The sequence below is a fragment of the Petromyzon marinus genome (genome assembly GCF_048934315.1).
Source record: "Petromyzon marinus isolate PM22_M1 ecotype Great Lakes invasive population chromosome 84 unlocalized genomic scaffold, UKy_Petmar_22M1.pri1.0 chr84_unloc.1, whole genome shotgun sequence".
In the NCBI taxonomy this organism is placed as follows: Eukaryota; Metazoa; Chordata; class Hyperoartia; order Petromyzontiformes; family Petromyzontidae; genus Petromyzon; species Petromyzon marinus.
Window position 1 is genome coordinate 836,653 of NW_027422638.1, and position 21,154 is coordinate 857,806.

The 21,154-nt window shown below is 47.5% G+C and overlaps 1 protein-coding gene and 1 long non-coding RNA gene across 3 annotated transcripts in view; one reads left to right on the forward strand and one right to left on the reverse strand.

The window, feature by feature from the left end:
- The window catches only part of LOC142908405 (uncharacterized), a 234,127-nt gene that overhangs the window by 159,918 nt on the left and 53,055 nt on the right, over nucleotides 1-21,154 (forward strand). The window lies entirely within an intron of this gene.
- On the reverse strand, nucleotides 219-10,892 carry LOC116936854 (uncharacterized). Of its 2 annotated transcripts, none has more exons than XM_076059030.1 (5): nucleotides 10,464-10,892; nucleotides 7,705-7,801; nucleotides 4,348-4,446; nucleotides 1,462-1,742; nucleotides 219-516 (listed from the first exon to the last, which is right to left on the reverse strand). In XM_076059030.1, the coding sequence occupies exons 1-5, from the start codon at nucleotides 10,685-10,687 to the stop codon at nucleotides 261-263; spliced, it is 957 nt and encodes a 318-aa protein (XP_075915145.1). In that variant the 5' UTR covers nucleotides 10,688-10,892; the 3' UTR covers nucleotides 219-260. The 2 variants fall into 2 exon arrangements, with proteins under 2 accessions (XP_075915145.1, XP_075915146.1); XM_076059031.1 differs by having other exon boundaries at nucleotides 223-513.

A 21,154-nucleotide genomic window follows, 5' to 3' on the forward strand; every position in this document is an offset into this window, starting at 1 on the left:
ATCGTCACCATCATCACCACCGCCACAACAGCTGTTGTTGCTGCTGCTGTTGCTGCTCTTGCTGCTGTTGCTGCTGTTGCTGCTGCTGTTGTTGCTGCTGTTGCTGCTGCTGCTGTTGCTGCTGCTGTTGCTGCTGGCAACAGCGTCTTCACCACTCTGTCCACAAACCCCATCCATCACCTCCACCTCCTCCTCCACCTCCTCCTCCACCTCCTCCTCCACCTCCTCCTCTTCCTCCACCTCCTCCTCCACCTCCTCCTCTAGACGCTTAGTGTAGCGGTGGTCCAGCCGCACCCACCGGCTCGCCACGGGGTCCCTGCCTGCCACAGGCGCGAGCCGTAGGGGATGGAGGTGTGGCGGTGGTGGTGGTGGTGGTGGCGGTGGTGGTGGCGGTGGGGCGGTTGTGGCGGTGGTGGTGCCGGTTGTGGCGCCCGGTGGGACGATGGCACGGGACGGACCGAGCGGACGCTCGGGATCAGCCCGGAGCGGTCCAGCAGCGGAGAGAGCACGGCACTGCTGGGAGGAGGTGCGGGGGAGATGGTGGTTAGGGTGGTGTGTGTGTGGTGTGTGTGTGTGGTGTATGTGTGGTGTGTGTGTGTTGTGTGTGTGTGTGTGGTGTGTGTGTGTGGTGTGTGGTGTGTGTGTGTGTGGTGTGTGTGTGTGGTGTGTGGTGTGTGTGTGTGTGTGTGGTGTGTGTGTGTGGTGTGTGAGTGTGTGTGGTGTGTGTGTGGTGTGAGTGGTGTGAGTGGTGTGTGTGTGGTGTGTGTGTGTGGTGTGTGTGTGGTGTGTGGTGTGTGTGTGGTGTGTGGTGTGTGTGTGGTGTGTGGTGTGTGTGTGGTGTGTGTGTGTGTGTGTGTGTGTGTGGTGTGTGTGTGGTGTGTGAGTGTGTGGTGTGTAGTGTGTGGTGTGTAGTGTGTGGTGTGTAGTGTGTGGTGTGTAGTGTGTGGTGTGTAGTGTGTGTTGTGTGTGTGTGTGTGGTGGTGTGGTGTGCTGTGTGGTGTGTGTGGTGTGCTGTGTGGTGTGTGTGGTGTGTAGTGTGTAGTGTGTGTGTGGTGTGTGTGGTGTGGTGTGTGGTGTGTGGTGTGTGTGATGTGTGTGTGTGGTGTGTGTGTGGTGTGTGCTGTGTGGTGTGTGTGTGGTGTGTGTGTGTGTGTGTGTGGTGTGTGTGTGTGTGTGTGTGTGTGTGTGTGTGTGTGGTTGTGTGTGTGGTGTGTGTGTGTGGTGTGTGTGGGGTGTGTGTGTGGTGTGTGTGTGTGTGTGGTGTGGGTGTGTGTGTGTGTGTGTGTGTGTGTGTGTGTGGTGTGTGTGTGTGGTGTGTGTGTGGTGTGTGTGTGTGGTGTGTGTGTGTGGTGTGCTGTGTGGTGTGTGTGTGATGTGCTGTGTGTTGTGCTGTGTGGTGTGCTGTGTGGTGTGCTGTGTTCTGTCTGCGGTGCGATCCACCACCGCCCACTAAAAACTCACGTCACCACCGCCATGGCCAGCCTCATCACCGCCACTGCCAGCATCATCACGACCGCCACGCCGGCTGGCACCACGGTGGCTCTGCCGGTTGTTGTGGCGGCGGTTGTGGCGGTGGTTGTTGTTGTGGTGGTGGTGGTGAAGCTCCATGGAAACTGGGCCTGTGCCTTCTGCTGAGGCTCACTTAGCTTGAGTTCTGCCGACTCAAAGGACCCGTACCACTCACCGTCACCACCACCACCACCACTAGCATCAGCACCACTACCACCATCGTTGTCACGTGCCTGGACACACACACACAGACACACATAGACAGACACACAGAGACACACACAGAGACAGATACACACAGAGACACACACAGACACACACACAGACAGACACACACACACACAGAGACAGACACACACAGACACACACACACAGACAGATACACACACAGACACACATAGACAGACACACAGAGACACACACAGAGACAGATACACACAGAGACACACAGACACACACACAGACACACACACACACACAGAGACAGACACACACAGACACACACACAGACAGATACACACACACACAGAGACAGACACACACAGACACACACACAGACAGATACACACACACACACAGACACACACTGAGACACACACAGAGACACACACACAGAAAGACACACACACAGACACACACACACACACAGAGACAGACACACAGGTTATCAGAAGACCCGTACCACTCACCGTCACCACCATCACCACCACCGTCACACTGCTTGCCACCACCACTCACCACCACCACCACGCTCACCACCACGCTCACCACCACGCTCACCACCACGCTCACCACCACGCTCACCACCACGCTCACCACCACCACCACCACACTCACCACCACCACCACCACCACACTCACCACCACCACCACCACCACGGTCACCACCACCACGCTCACCACCACCACTACCACGCTCACAACCACCACCACGCTCACCACCACCACCACGCTCACCACCACACTCACCACCACTATCACCACCACCTCCACCACTCACCACCACCACTCACCACCACTCACCACCACCACACTCACCACCACCACGCTCACCACCACCACCACGCTCACCACCACCACCACCACTATCACCACCACTCACCACCACCACGCTCACCACCACCACCACGCTCACCACCACCAACACTCACCACCACCACTCACCACCACCACACTCACCACCACCACCACCACACTCACCACTACCACCACCACCCTCACCACCACCACGCTCACCACCACCACACTCACCACCTCCACCACCATGCTCACCACCACCACACTCACCACCACCACCACCTCCACCACCACGCTCACCACCACCACCACCACCACACTCACCACCACCACACTCACCACCACCACACTCACCACCACCACCACCACACTCACCACCACCACCACCACCACCACTCACCACCACCACGCTCACCACCACCACCACTCACCACCACCACACTCACCACTACCACCACCACCACCACACTCACCACCACCACGCTCACCACCACCACACTCACCACCTCCACCACCATGCTCACCACCACCACCTCCACCACCACGCTCACCACCACCACCACCACACTCACCACCACCACACTCACCACCACCACCACCACACTCACCACCACCACCACTCACCACCACCACGCTCACCACCACCACCACTCACCACCACCACACTCACCACCACCACCACCACCACACTCACCACCACCACACTCACCACCACCACCACCACTCACCACCACCACGCTCACCACCACCACACTCACCACCACCACCACCACTCACCACCACTCACCACCACTCACCACCACACTCACCACACTCACCACCACACTCACCACACTCACCATCACCACCACCACACTCACCACACTCACCACCACCCCCACCATCACCACACTCACCACCACCACCACCCTCACCACAACACTCACCACCACCACCACCACCACGCTCACCACCACGCTCACCACCACACTCACCACCACCACCACCACTCACCACCACCACACTCACCACCACCACCCCCACCACGCTCACCACCACCACGCCGCTCACCACCACTACCACCACTCACCACCACCACTACCACCACTCACCACCACCACGCTCACCACCACCACCACCACCACACTCACCACCACCACACTCACCACCACACTCACCACCACCACCACCACCACACTCACCACCACCACCACACTCACCACCACCACCACCACACTCACCACCACCACCACCACACTCACCACCACCACCACCACACTCACCACCACCACCACCACACTCACCACCACCACCACCACACTCACCACCACCACCACACTCACCACCACCACCACCACACTCACCACCACCACCACCACACTCACCACCACCACCACCACTCACCACCACACTCACCACCACCACCACACTCACCACCACCACCACACTCACCACCACCACCACCACCACACTCACCACCACCACCACACTCACCACCACCACCACCACACTCACCACCACCACCACACTCACCACCACCACGCTCACCACCACCACCACCACACTCACCACACTCACCACCACCACCACACTCACCACCACACTCACCACCACCACCACCACACTCACCACCACCACCACACTCACCACCACCACCACCACGCTCACCACCACCACCACTCACCACCACGCTCACCACCACCACCACCGCTCACCACCACTCACCACCACACTCACCACCACCACACTCACCACCACCACACTCACCACCACAACCACCACCACCACCACCACACTCACCACCACCACCACACTAACCACCATCACCACCACCACACTCACCAGCTGAGTGTCCAGGCGCTTGTGCAGCTGCCGGTTCTCAGTGAGGAGTCCACAGGCCCTGTGACTCAGCTCCTCGTTCTCCTGCTGCAGCCTCGCATTCTACACACACACAGTGTGACACACACACAGTGTGACACACACACAGTGTGACACACACACACACAGTGTGACACACACACACACAGTGTGACACACACACACACAGTGTGACACACACACAGTGTGACACACACACACAGTGTGATACACACACACAGTGTGAAACACACACACACAGTGTAACACACACACACAGTGTGACACACACACACAGTGTGACACACACACAGTGTGACACACACACACACACACAGTGTGACACACACACACACACAGTGTGACACACACACACACAGACAGTGTGACACACACACACACAGACAGTGTGACACACACACACACAGACAGTGTGACACACACACACACAGACAGTGTGACACACACACAGTGTGACACACACACACAGTGTGACACACACACACAGTGTGACACACACACACACAGTGTGATACACACACACACAGACAGTGTGACACACACACACACACAGACAAACACACACAGTGTGATACACACAAAGTGTGATACACACACAGTGTGATACACACAAAGTGTGATACACACACAGTGTGACACACACACACAGTGTGACACACACACACACACAGTGTGACACACACACACACACAGTGTGACACACACACACAGTGTGACACACACACAGTGTGACACACACACAGTGTGACACACACACAGTGTGACACACACACACACAGTGTGACACACACACACACAGTGTGACACACACACACACAGTGTGACACACACACACAGTGTGATACACACACACACAGTGTGATACACACACACAGTGTGTGATACACACACAGTGTGACACACACACACAGTGATACACACACAGTGTGACACACACACACAGTGTGATACACACACAGTGTGATACACACACAGTGTGACACACACACACAGTGTGACACACACACACAGTGTGACACACACACACAGTGTGACACACACACACAGTGTGACACACACACACAGTGTGACACACACACAGTGTGACACACACACAGTGTGGCACACACACACACAGTGTGATACACACACACACAGTGTGATACACACACACACAGTGTGACACACACACACAGTGTGATACACACACACACAGTGTGATACACACACACACAGTGTGACACACACACAGTGTGACACACACACACACAGTGTGACACACACACACACAGTGTGACACACACACACACAGTGTGACACACACACACACAGTGTGACACACACACAGTGTGATACACACACACAGTGTGATACACACACACAGTGTGATACACACACACACAGTGTGACACACACACAGTGTGACACACACACACAGTGTGACACACACACAGTGTGACACACACACACAGTGTGATACACACACACAGTGTGATACACACACACACAGTGTGACACACACACACAGTGTGACACACAGTGTGACACACACACACACAGTGTGACACACACACACACACACAGTGTGACACACACACACACACAGTGTGACACACACAGTGTGACACACACACAGTGTGACACACACACACACACACAGTGTGACACACACACACAGTGTGATACACACACAGTGTGATACACACACAGTGTGACACACACACACACACACAGTGTGACACACACACAGTGTGACACACACACACAGTGTGACACACACACAGTGTGACACACACACAGTGTGGCACACACACAGTGTGACACACACACACAGTGTGACACACACACACAGTGTGACACACACACACACAGTGTGACACACACACAGTGTGACACACACACAGTGTGACACACACACAGTGTGACACACACACAGTGTGACACAGTGTGACACACACACAGTGTGACACACACACAGTGTGACACACACACAGTGTGACACACACACACAGTGTGATACACACACACAGTGTGATACACACACACACTGTGACACACACACACACAGTGTGACACACACACACACAGTGTGACACACACACACAGTGTGACACACACACAGTGTGACACACACAGTGTGATACACACAGTGTGACACACACACAGTGTGACACACACACACAGTGTGACACACAGTGTGACACACACACACAGTGTGACACACACACACAGTGTGACACACACACACACACACAGTGTGACACACACACACACACACAGTGTGACACACACACACACACACAGTGTGACACACACACAGTGTGACACACACACAGTGTGACACACACACAGTGTGACACACACACACACACAGTGTGACACACACACACAGTGTGATACAAACACACACAGTGTGATACACACACACACAGTGTGATACACACACACACACACAGTGTGATACACACACAGTGTGATACACACACACACAGTGTGATACACACACACACAGTGTGATACACACACACAGTGTGACACACACACAGTGTGATACACACACACACAGTGTGACACACACACACACAGTGTGACACACACACACACACACAGTGTGACACACACACACACACACAGTGTGACACACACACACAGTGTGACACACACACACACAGTGTGACACACACACACACAGTGTGACACACACACAGTGTGACACACACACAGTGTGACACACACACAGTGTGACACACACACACAGTCTGATACACACACACACAGTGTGATACACACACATACAGTGTGATACACACACACACAGTGTGATACACACACAGTGTGATACACACACAGTGTGACACACACAGTGTGACACACACACACACACAGTGTGATACACACACACACAGTGTACAGTGTGACACACACAGTGTACAGTGACATACACACAGTGTACAGTGACACACACACAGTGTACAGTGTGACACACACACAGTGTACAGTGTGACACACACAGTGTACAGTGTGACACACACGGTGTACAGTGTGACACACACAGTGTACAGTGTGACACACAGTGTGATACACACACACACAGTGTGATACACACACAGTGTGACACACACACAGTATACAGTGTGACACACACAGTGTACAGTGTGACACACAGTGTACACTGTGTGTCACACTGTACACCGTGTGTGACACACACACGGTGTACAGTGTGACACACACCGTGTACAGTGTGACACACACAGTATACAGTGTGACACACACACAGTGTACAGTGTGACACACACACAGTGTACAGTGTGACACACACACACACGGGGTGGTCTCCGTCACCTGTGCCTCCAGCTGGGCCACGTGCTCCTCCAGCTCGCCCATCCGCGCCTTCTTGCGGTCACGTGCCGTCTGAGCGGCCACGCGATTCTTCAGCTTCCTGCCGCAACAACATTAACACAACAACCACAACATTAACACAACAACATTAACACAACAACCACAACAACACAACAACATTAACACAATAACCACAACAACAACCACAGCAACAACATTAACACAACAACCACAACCACAGCAACAACATTAACACAACAACCACAACAACAACATTAACACAACAACATTAACACAACAACCACAGCAACAACCACAGCAACAACATTAACACAACAACAACCACAGCAACAACATTAACACAACCACAGCAACATTAACACAACAACCACAACATTAACACAACAACCACAACAACATTAACACAACCACAGCAACAACATTAACACAGCAACCACAGCAACAACATTAACACAACAACAACCACAGCAGCAATATTAACACAACCACAACAACATTAACACAACCACAACAACAACCACAACTACATTAACACAACAACCATAGCATGTACAACCACAACAAAACATTAACACAACAACCACAGCATGTACAACTACAGCATGAACAACCTCAACAATAACCACATCATTATCTGGCTCTATGAGTCTCAGTGATTAACACTTGAACCCTGTGGGAGCCTTAGTCTGGCTCTGTGAGCCTCAGTGATTAACACTGAACCCTACGTGAGGGAGCCTTAGTCTGGCTCTGTGAGTCTTAATGATTAACACTGAACGGTGAGGGGAGCCTTAGTCTGGCTCTGTGAGCCTCGGTGATTAATACTGAACCCTGTGGGAGCCTTAGTCTGGCTCTGTGAGCCTCAGTGATTAACACTGAACCCTGTGGGAGCCTGAGTCTGGCTCTGTGAGCCTCAGTGATTATCACTGAACCCTGTGGGAGCCTTTGTCTGGCTCTGTGAGCCTCAGTGATTAACACTGAACCATATGGGAGCCTTAGTCTGGCTCTGAGTCTCAGTGATTAACACTGAACCATATGGGAGCCTTAGTCTGGCTCTGTCTCAGTGATTAACACTGAACCATATGGTAGCATTAGTCTGGCTCTGTGAGCCTCAGTGATTAACACTGAACCATATGGTAGCCTTAGTCTGGCTCTGTGAGTCTCAGTGCTTAACACTGAACCATATGGGAGCCTTAGTCTGGCTCTGTCTCAGTGATTAACACTGAACCATATGGTAGCCTTAGTCTGGCTCTGTGAGCCTCAGTGCTTAACACTGAACCATATGGTAGCATTAGTCTGGCTCTGTGAGCCTCAGTGATTAACACTGAACCCTGTGGGAGCCTCAGTCTGGCTCTGTGAGCCTCAGTGATTAACACTGAACCCTGTGGGAGCCTTAGTCTGCCTCTGCGAGCCTCAGTGATTAACACTGAACCCTGTGGGAGCCTTAGTCTGGCTCTGTGAACCTCAGTGATTAACACTGAACCCTGTGGGAGTCTTAGTCTGGCTCTGTGAGCCTCAGTGATTAACATTGAACCCTGTGGGAGCCTTAGTCTGGCTCTGAGTCTCAGTGATTAACACTGAACCCTGTGGGAACCTTAGTCTGCCTCTGTGAGCCTCAGTGATTAACACTGAACCCATACGGTACATGGCGCTGTGAGCCTCAGTGATGAACACTGAGCCCTATGTGAGGGAGCCTCAGTCTGGCTCTGTGAGCCTCAGTGATTAACACTGTAACCCTACGGTATATGGCTCTGTGAGCCTCAGTGATTAACACTGTAACCCTACGGTATATGGCTCTGTGAGTCTCAGTGATTAACACTGAACCCTACGTGAGGGAGCCTTAGTCTGGCTCTGAGTCTCAGTGATTAACACTGAACCCTGTGGGAGCCTTAGTCTGGCTCTGTGAGTCTCAGTGATTAACATTGAACCCTGTGGGAGCCTTAGTCTGGCTCTGTGAGTCTCAGTGATTAACACTGAACCCTGTGGGAGCCTTAGTCTGGCTCTGTGAGCCTCAGTGATTAACATTGAACCCTGTGGGAGCCTTAGTCTGGCTCTGTGAGTCTCAGTGATTAACACTGAACCCTGTGGGAGCCTTAGTCTGGCTCTGTGAACCTCAGTGATTAACACTGAACCCTGTGGGAGCCTTAGTCTGGCTCTGTGAGCCTCAGTGATTAACACTGAACCCTGTGGGAGCCTCAGTCTGGCTCTGTGAGCCTCAGTGATTAACACTGAACCCTACGTGAGGGAGCCTTAGTCTGGCTCTGTGAGTCTCAGTGATTAACACTGAACCCTGTGGGAGCCTTAGTCTGGCTCTGTTGAGCCTCAGTGATTAACACTGAACCCTGTGGGAGCCTCAGTCTGGCTCTGTGAGCCTCAGTGATTAACACTGAACCCTACGTGAGGGAGCCTTAGTCTGGCTCTGTGAGCCTCAGTGATTAACACTGTAACCCTACGGTACATGGCTCTGTGAGTCTCAGTGATTAACACTGTAACCCTACGGTACATGGCGCTGTGAGTTACCGTGATTAACACTGAACCCATACGGTACATGGCTCTGTGAGTCTCAGTGATTAACACTGTAACCCTACGGTACATGGCGCTGTGAGCCTCAGTGATTAACACTGAACCCATACGGTACATGGCTCCGTGAGTCTCAGTGATTAACACTGAACCCCTACGGTACATGGCGCTGTGAGCCTGCACCACTCCACGCCACCCCTCCCCACCACCGTGAGCTCCGTTACCGTCGCAGCAGCTTCTCCTCGGCCGAGAGGTGCGACAGCCGCTGCCTCTTGCGGGGCTGCCGAGGCTGTCCGCCCAGCGCCTCGTCCTCCGAGCACGAAGCGGCCCCGGCCTCGGAGCTCGAGCTCCGGCCGGCCCAGGGCGAGCCGAGCCCCGCCGCCGAGCCAGGCGAGACCGAGGCTCCACGGGGCACCAGGCCGCAGTGTTGGGACTCAACCACGACCATTGCGCGTTTTTTTTTGTTGGGGCGGAGAGGGGGGGGGTTTGTTCTTTAAACCAAGCGATTTGATCGGCTCGATCGATTAGAAGTGAGCCGTCGACGATGAATCGAAGTGTTATTTAAACTTTTTTTGTTAAACGTTTGAGGGAGCTCTAAGCTGGGCGCCGCCGTCTGAGGCGACGCCGCTGTGCACGCCCCCTCCCCCCACCCGCTCCCCACGCTTTTATAGTGCGACTCGTGGCGCGCGCCGATTGGCTGCGGGCAACCGCGTTCGCCGATTGGCTTAGCGGGGTGAAAAACTCGAAGGTGGGTGGGAGGGGGGGGTTGAACTACCGCCGCTTATTGGCTGGCGGGTGGGGAGGTGGGTGGGGGTGAAAGGGGGGGGGAAATAACGTTCGTTGATTGGATGGCGGGTGGAAGTTGGAGGGGGGAAGTTGGTGGGAGGAGAAGAGCTACGGTCGTTGATTGGCTGGTGCGCGGAGGTGGGGGGGGGGGCAAACCAGGTCGTTGATTGGCTGTCAGGTGGAGGTGGGGGAGTGAAGGTAGTTGGGGGGGGGGGGAAGATGGTGTGGGGGAGAAAACTACGCCCGTTGATTGGCTGTTGGGGTCCGCGAGGGCGATTGCTGATTGGCTGGATGTGTTTTGTTGCTGGGGCGGGTGATATTTGCAATCCCCTAGGCAATGTTGTGACTAAATATCACAGCACGCACAAGCATGGGGCGCATTACAATCCATTCAATGCATTGACTTGCCCAATCTTAAACCGCTCGTCTTTATTTATAGGCACGTAAAAAAACAACACTTGGTATGGCGTTAGCATTTCCTAACTCTACGGGGCATGCTGCTTGTATCGGACATTATAGAGCAAGGCCGTAGCCATGGAGACAACATTTGGAAGGGACCAAATCTTCCAGGGGGTCTGCTCCCCCCCCCCCCCCAGAAAAAATATAAATTTTTAAACGAATTTCCTATTCTTAGCTCTTTCGGTAAAGTGACGTTGAAGGGGAACAATAAAATAATAAAATATCTGGCTACCATGAGAGATTCGTTAACGAGGCTATCCACAAATACAAGCACAGAGACAACTTCAACCGAGAAGATGGATTCTGGGCTTAGCAATCATTGGAAGGATTTGATAAACCATTTCTGGGTCTTAATTGATTGTTCACGCTTACGGCTACCATGAGAGATTCGTTCACGAGGCTATCCACATATACAAGCACAGAGACAACTTCAACCGAGAAGATGGATTCTGGGCTTAGCAATCATTGGAAGGATTTGATAAACCATTTCTGGGTCTTAATTGATTGTTCACGCTTACGGCTACCATGAGAGATTCGTTCACGAGGCTATCCACATATACAAGCACAGAGACAACTTCAACCGAGAAGATGGATTCTGGGCTTAGCAATCATTGGAAGGATTTGTTAAACCATTTCTGGGTCTTAATTGATTGTTCACGCTTACGGTGGCTTTCAGACAGCATACATTAATTTTTCGTCTCCCCCCTCCTCTTTTCAGAACATAGATGGACTCGTCCTTCTAAATAAACTGCCAAATCGCTGCGCGTGGCGCTGACGTTTTTTTATAAATAAATAAACACACCGTTAAAAATAAATAAATTAATGCAAACCGACACACCTGATGACGACCGTTTGTGTTATGGTCGAAACGTCGTGAGAATTTTTGTTGTTATATATATTTTATTATTTTATTGTTTCCCTTCAACGTGACTTTACCGAAAGAGCTAAGAATATGAATTACTGCAGTCACTAAAGCTTTAAACTAAAACATAAAACTAATTTCCTGCCTAAAATATAAAGAAATCACTAACACAAGGGATAAACTTTTTTTAATATATTTTTTTACAATAATGTCTAAACAGTGTATTGTATTTACACTGCTCTGTTTATTTATTTATTTCGTACCTTTTGTTGTTTCGTTGTATCTAATGGAAGAGATTAGGGATTTATAAAGTACAAACATGAGCGAAATCATATCAAGGTTTAGCAAATTGTTTTTATTTACATAGCATAGCAATGATCTTTTTATAGAAATATATTGGGGGGGGGACATTTATATTATTATTATAATAATATTATTACTACAGCCTTGCGTGTAAGCAGATCAAAGGATCGCTTCACACATTCAGCGTCTCATCAGAAGTCAAGCTAAATATAAACCCTAGCCTGTATAAGCATGTGCTAATAGAATCCTTAGCCTGTATAAGCCAGTGCTAACATAAACCCTAGCCTGTATAAGCATGTGCTAATAGAATCCTTAGCCTGTATAAGCAAGTGCTAATATAAACCCTAGCATTCATAAGCATGTGCTAATATAAACCCTAGCCTTTATAAGCATGTGCTAATAGAAACCCTAGCCTGTATAAGCAAGTGCTAATAGAATCCCCAGCCTGTGTAAGTATGTGCTAATAGAAACCCTACCCTGTATAAGCACGCGCTAATATAAACCCTAGATTTTATAAGCATGTGCTAATAGAAACCCTAGCCTGTATTAGTATGTGCTAATAGAAACCCTAGCCTGTATAAGCATGTTCTGATATAAACCATAGCCTCTATAAGCAGGTGCTAATATAAACCCTAGCCTGTATACGCAGGTGCTAATATAATCCCCATCATGTATAAGTATGTGCTAATAGAAACCCTAGCCTGTATAAGCAGGTGCTAATATAATCCCTAGCCTGTATAAGCATGTGCTAATAGAATCCCTAGCCTGTATAAGCATGTGCTAATATATTCCTAGCCTGTATAAGCAAGTGCTAATAGAAACCCTAGCCTGTATAAGCATGTGCTAATAGACACCCTAGCCTGTATAAGCATGTGCAAATAGAACCCCTAGCCCGTATAAGCATGTTTAATATAAACCCAAGCCTGTATAAGCAAGTACTAATATAATCCCTAGCCTGTATAAGCATGTGCTAATATAAACCCTAGCCTGTATAAGCATGTGCTAATAGAACCCCTAGCCCGTATAAGCATGTTTACTATAAACCCTAGCCTGTATAAGGATATGCTACTAAAAACCCTGGCTTGTATAAGTAGGTGCTAATATAACCCCTAGCCTTCATAAGCATGTGCTAATATGAACCCTAGCCTTTATAAGCATGTGCTAATAGAATCCCCAGCCTGTATAAGTATGTGCTAATAGAATCCGTAGCCTGTATAAGCAAGTGCTAATATAAACCCTAACATGTATAAGCAGGTGCTCATAGAAACCCTAGCCTGTATAAGCAGGTGCTAATATAATCGCCAGCATGTATAAGCATGTGCTAATATAAACCCTAGCCTTCATAAGCATGTGCTAATATAAACCCTAGCCTGTATAAGCAGGTGCTAATTTAAACCCTAGTCTGTATAAGCGAGGGCTCATAGAAACCCTCGCCTGTATAAGCAGGTACTAATAGAAACCCCAGCCTGTATAAGCAGGTGCTAATTTAAACCCTAGTCTGTATAAGCGAGTGCTCATAGAAACCCTCGCCTGTATAAGCAGGTACTAATAGAAACCCCAGCCTGTATAAGCATGTGCTAATATAAACCCTAGCCTGTATAAGCATGTGCTAATATAAACCCTAGCCTGTATAAGCAGGTGCTAATATAAACCCTAGTCTGTATAAGCGAGTGCTCATAGAAACCCTCGCCTGTATAAGCAGGTGCTAATGTAATCCCCAGCATGTATAAGCATGTGCTAATATAAACCCTAGCCTTCATAAGCATGTGCTAATATAAACCCTAGCCTGTATAAGCAGGTGCTAATTTAAACCCTAGTCTGTATAAGCGAGGGCTCATAGAAACCCTCGCCTGTATAAGCAGGTACTAATAGAAACCCCAGCCTGTATAAGCAGGTGCTAATTTAAACCCTAGTCTGTATAAGCGAGTGCTCATAGAAACCCTCGCCTGTATAAGCAGGTACTAATAGAAACCCCAGCCTGTATAAGCATGTGCTAATATAAACCCTAGCCTGTATAAGCATGTGCTAATATAAACCCTAGCCTGTATAAGCAGGTGCTATTATAAACCCTAGTCTGTATAAGCGAGTGCTCATAGAAACCCTCGCCTGTATAAGCAGGTGCTAATGTAATCCCCAGCATGTATAAGCATGTGCTAATATAAACCCTAGCCTTCATAAGCATGTGCTAATATAAACCCTAGCCTGTATAAGCAGGTGCTAATATAAAGCCTAGTCTGTATAAGCGAGTGCTCATAGAAACCCTCGCCTGTATAAGCAGGTACTAATAGAAACCCCAGCCTGTATAAGCAGGTGCTAATTTAGACCCTAGTCTGTATAAGCGAGTGCTCATAGAAACCCTCGCCTGTATAAGCAGGTACTAATAGAAACCCCAGCCTGTATAAGCATGTGCTAATATAAACCCTAGCCTGTATAAGCATGTGCTAATATAAACCCTAGCCTGTATAAGCAGGTGCTAATATAAACCCTAGTCTGTATAAGCGAGTGCTCATAGAAACCCTCGCCTGTATAAGCAGGTGCTAATGTAATCCCCAGCATGTATAAGCATGTGCTAATATAAACCCTAGCCTTCATAAGCATGTGCTAATATAAACCCTAGCCTTCATAAGCATGTGCTAATATAAACCCTAGCCTGTATAAGCAGGTGCTAATATAAAGCTTAGTCTGTATAAGCGAGTGCTCATAGAAACCCTCGCCTGTATAAGCAGGTACTAATAGAAACCCCAGCCTGTATAAGCATGTGCTAATGTAAACCCTAGCCTGTATAAGCAAGTGCTCATAGAAACACTAGCTTGTATAAGCAGGTACTGATAGGATCCCCAGCCTGTATAGGCATGTGCTAATATAAACCCTAGCCTGTATAAGCAAGTGCTCATAGAAACACTAGCTTGTATAAGCAGGTACTAATAGGATCCCCAGCCTGTATAGGCATGTGCTAATATAAACCTTAGCCTGTATAAGCAGGTGCTAATATAAACCCTAGCCCGTATAAGCATGTGCTAATAGAAACCCTAGCCTGTATAAGCATGTGCTAATAAAAAAACCTAGCCTATATAAGCAGGTGCTAATATAAACCCCAGCTTGTATAAGCATGTGCTAATAGAAGCCCTAGCCTGTATAAGCATGTGCTAATATAAACCATAGCCTGTATAAGCATGTGCTAATATAAACCCTAGCCTGTATAAGCATGTGCTAATAAAAACCCTAGCCTGTATAAGCAGGTGCTAATATAAACCCTAGCCTGTATAAGCATGTGCTAATATAATCCCTAGCCTGTATAAGCAAGTGCTAATAGAAACCCTAGCCTGTATAAGCATGTGCTAATAGACACCCTAGCCTGTATAAGCATGTGCTAAAAGAACCCCTAGCCCGTATAAGCATGTTTAATATAAACCCTAGCCTGTAAAAGCAAGTGCTAATATCATCCCTAGCCTGTATAAGCATGTGCTAATATAAACCCTAGCCTGTATAAGCATGTGCTAATAGAACCCCTAGCCCGTATAAGCATGTTTAATATAAACCCTCGCCTGTATAAGCAGGTGCTAATGTAATCCCCAGCATGTATAAGCATGTGCTAATATAAACCCTAGCCTTCATAAGCATGTGCTAATATAAACCCTAGCCTTCATAAGCATGTGCTAATATAAACCCTAGCCTGTATAAGCAGGTGCTAATATAAAGCTTAGTCTGTATAAGCGAGTGCTCATAGAAACCCTCGCCTGTATAAGCAGGTACTAATAGAAACCCCAGCCTGTATAAGCATGTGCTAATGTAAACCCTAGCCTGTATAAGCAAGTGCTCATAGAAACACTAGCTTGTATAAGCAGGTACTGATAGGATCCCCAGCCTGTATAGGCATGTGCTAATATAAACCCTAGCCTGTATAAGCAAGTGCTCATAGAAACACTAGCTTGTATAAGCAGGTACTAATAGGATCCCCAGCCTGTATAGGCATGTGCTAATATAAACCTTAGCCTGTATAAGCAGGTGCTAATATAAACCCTAGCCCGTATAAGCATGTGCTAATAGAAACCCTAGCCTGTATAAGCATGTGCTAATAAAAAACCTAGCCTATATAAGCAGGTGCTAATATAAACCCCAGCTTGTATAAGCATGTGCTAATAGAAACCCTAGCCTGTATAAGCATGTGCTAATATAAACCCTAGCCTTCATAAGCATGTGCTAATAGAAACCTTAGCCTGTATAAGCATGTGCTAATAAAAACCCTAGCCTGTATAAGCAGGTGCTAATATAACCCCTAGCCTGTATAAGCATGTGCTAATATAATCCCTAGCCTGTATAAGCAAGTGCTAATAGAAACCCTAGCCTGTATAAGCATGTGCTAATAGACACCCTAGCCTGTATAAGCATGTGCTAAAAGAACCCCTAGCCCGTATAATCATGTTTAATATAAACCCTAGCCTGTATAAGGATGTGCTACTAAAAAGCCTAGCTTGCATAAGTAGGTGCTAATATAACCCCTAGCCTGTATAAGCAGGTGCTAATCTAAACCCTAGCCTGTATAAGTATGTGCTAATAGAATCCCCAGCCTGTATAAGTATGTGCTAATAGAATCCGTAGCCTGTATAAGCAAGTGCTAATAGAAATCCTAGCCTGTATTAGCAGGTGCTCATAGAAACCCTAGCCCGTATAAGCATGTGTTAATATAAACCATAGCCTGTATAAGCAGGTGATCATAGAAACCCTAGCCTGTATAAGCAGGTGCTCTTAGAAACCCTAGCCTGTATAAGCAGGTGCTAATATAATCCCCAGCCTGTTTAAGCATGTGCCAATATAAACCCTAGCCTTCATAAGCCTGTGCTAATAGAAACCCCAGCCTGTATAAGCATGTGCTAATATAATCCCTAGCCTGTATAAGCAAGTGCTAAGAGAAACCCTCGCCTGTATAAGCATGTGCTAATAGACACCCTAGCCTGTATAAGTATGTGCTAATATAAACACTAGCCTTTATAATCCTGTGATCATAGAAACCCTAGCCTGTATAAGCATGTGCTAATAGAAACCATAGCCTATATAAGCAGGTGCTAATTGAACCCCTGGCCCGTATAAACATGTGTTAATATATACCATAGCCTGTATAAGCATGTGCTAATAGACACCCGAGCCTGTAGAAGTATGTGCTAATATAAACCCTAACATGTATAAGAAGGTGCTCATAGAAACCCTAGCCTGTATAAGCAGGTGCTAATATAATCCCCAGCCTGTATAAGTATGTGCTAATATAAACCCTAGCCTTCATAAGCATGTGCTAATAGAAACCCTAGCCTGTATAAGCCTGTGCTAATAGAAACCCAGGCCAGTATAAGCATGTGCTAATAGAAACCCTAGCCTGTATAAGCAGGTGCTAATTGAACCCCTAGCCCGTATAAGCATGTGCTAATAGAAACCCTAGCCTGTATAAGCATGTGCTAATATAAACCCTAGCCTTTATAAGCATGTGCTAATAGAAACCCTAGCCTGTATAAGCATGTGCTAATATAAACACTAGCCTTTATAATCCTGTGCTCATAGAAACCCTAGACTGTATAAGCATGTGCTAATAGAAACCCTAGCCTATATAAGCAGGTGCTAATTGAACCCCTGGCCCATATAAACATGTGTTAATATAAACCATAGCCTGTATAAGCATGTGCTAATAAAAACCCTAGCCTGTATTAGCAGGTGCTAATATAAACCCTAGCCTTTATAAGCAGGTGCTCATAGAAACCTTAGCCTGTATATGCAGGTGCTCATAGAAACCCTAGCCTGTATAAGCAGGTGCTAATATAATCCCCAGCCTGTATAAGCATGTGCCAATATAAACCCTAGCCTTTATAAGCATGTGCTAATAGAAACCCTAGCCTGTATAAGCCTGTGCTAATAGAAACCCAGGCCTGTATAAGCATGTGCTAATAGAAACCCTAGCCTGTATAAGCAGGTGCTAATAGAACCCCTAGCCCGTATAAGCATGTGCTAATAGAAACCCTAGCCTGTATAAGCATGTGCTAATATAAACCCTAGCCTTTATAAGCATGTGCTAAAAGAAACCCTAGCCTGTATAAGCATGTGCTAATAGAAACCCTATCCTGTATAAGCAGGTGCTAATAGAACCCTTAGCCCGTATAAGCATGTGGTAATATAAACCCTAGCCTGTATAAGCAGGTGCTAATATAAACCATAGCCTGTATAAGTATGTGCTAATAGAATCCCCAGCCTGTATAAGCATGTGCTAATATAATCCCGAGCATGTATAAGCAAGTGCTAATAGAAACCGTAGCCTGTATAAGCATGTGCTAATAGACACCCTAACCTGTATAAGTATGTGCTAATATAAACCCTAGCCTGTATAAGCAGGTGCTCATAGAAACCCTAGCCTGTATATGCAGGTGCTCATATAAACCATAGCCTGTATAAGCAGATGCTAATATAATCCCCAGCCTGTATAAGCATGTGCTAATATAAACCCTAGCCTGTATAAGTATGTGCTAATAGAAACCCTAGCATGTATAAGCATGTGCTAATAGACACCCTAACCTGTATAAGTATGTGCTAATATAAACCCTAGCCTGTATAAGCAGGTGCTCATAGAAACCCGAGCCTGTATAAGTATGTGCCACTAAAAACCCTAGCTTGTATAAGTCGGTGCTAATATAACCCCTAGCCTGTATAAGCAGGTGCTAATATAAACCCTAGCCTGTATAAGTATGTGCTAATAGAATCCCCAGCCTGTATAAGTATGTGCTAATAGAATCCGTAGCCTGTATAAGCAAGTGCTAATAAAAAACCCTAGCCTGTATAAGCATGTGCTAATAGACACCCGAGCCTGTAGAAGTATGTGCTAATATAAACCCTAACATGTATAAGAAGGTGCTCATAGAAACCCGAGCCTGTATAAGCAGGTGCTAATATAAACCCTAGTCTGTATAAGTGAGTGCTCATAGAAACCCTAGCCTGTATAATCAGGTGCTAACAGAATCCCCAGCCTGTATAAACAAGTGCTAATATAAACCCTAACCTGAATAAGCAGGTGCTAATAAACCCTAGCTTGTATAAGCATGTGCTCTTAGAAACCCTAGCCTTTATAAGCATGTGCTAATAGGAACCCTAGCCTGTATAAGCAGGTGCTAATATAAACCCTAGTCTGTATAAGCGAGTGCTCATAGAAACCCTAGCTTGTATAATCAGGTGCTAATAGAATCCCCAGCCTGTATAAACAAGTGCTAATATAAACCATAGCCTGTATAAGTATGTGCTAATAGAATCCCCAGCCTGTATAAGCATGTGCTAATATAAACCCTAGCCTGTATAAGCAGGTGCTAATATAAACCCTAGTCTGTATAAGCGAGTGCTCATAGAAACCCTCGCCTGTATAAGCAGGTGCTAATGTAATCCCCAGCATGTATAAGCATGTGCTAATATAAACCCTAGCCTTCATAAGCATGTGCTAATATAAACCCTAGCCTGTATAAGCAGGTGCTAATATAAAGCCTAGTCTGTATAAGCGAGTGCTCATAGAAACCCTCGCCTGTATAAGCAGGTACTAATAGAAACCCCAGCCTGTATAAGCAGGTGCTAATTTAGACCCTAGTCTGTATAAGCGAGTGCTCATAGAAACCCTCGCCTGTATAAGCAGGTACTAATAGAAACCCCAGCCTGTATAAGCATGTGCTAATATAAACCCTAGCCTGTATAAGCATGTGCTAATATAAACCCTAGCCTGTATAAGCAGGTGCTAATATAAACCCTAGTCTGTATAAGCGAGTGCTCATAGAAACCCTCGCCTGTATAAGCAGGTGCTAATGTAATCCCCAGCATGTATAAGCATGTGCTAATATAAACCCTAGCCTTCATAAGCATGTGCTAATATAAACCCTAGCCTTCATAAGCATGTGCTAATATAAACCCTAGCCTGTATAAGCAGGTGCTAATATAAAGCTTAGTCTGTATAAGCGAGTGCTCATAGAAACCCTCGCCTGTATAAGCAGGTACTAATAGAAACCCCAGCCTGTATAAGCATGTGCTAATGTAAACCCTAGCCTGTATAAGCAAGTGCTCATAGAAACACTAGCTTGTATAAGCAGGTACTGATAGGATCCCCAGCCTGTATAGGCATGTGCTAATATAAACCCTAGCCTGTATAAGCAAGTGCTCATAGAAACACTAGCTTGTATAAGCAGGTACTAATAGGATCCCCAGCCTGTATAGGCATGTGCTAATATAAACCTTAGCCTGTATAAGCAGGTGCTAATATAAACCCTAGCCCGTATAAGCATGTGCTAATAGAAACCCTAGCCTGTATAAGCATGTGCTAATAAAAAAACCTAGCCTATATAAGCAGGTGCTAATATAAACCCCAGCTTGTATAAGCATGTGCTAATAGAAGCCCTAGCCTGTATAAGCATGTGCTAATATAAACCATAGCCTGTATAAGCATGTGCTAATATAAACCCTAGCCTGTATAAGCATGTGCTAATTTAAACCCTAGTC

Excerpts from the sequence above, each read along its gene's own strand:
- LOC116936854 (XM_076059030.1), bottom strand. The coding sequence starts at position 10,687 with ATGGTCGTGGTTGAGTCCCAACACTGCGGCCTGGTGCCCCGTGGAGCC. Across the intron at positions 4,447-7,704 it reads TGGCCCAGCTGGAGGCACAG|AATGCGAGGCTGCAGCAGGA; the intron begins GTGACGGAGACC and ends GTGTGTGTGTAG. Across the intron at positions 517-1,461 it reads CTGGCCATGGCGGTGGTGAC|CAGTGCCGTGCTCTCTCCGC; the intron begins GTGAGTTTTTAG and ends ACCTCCTCCCAG.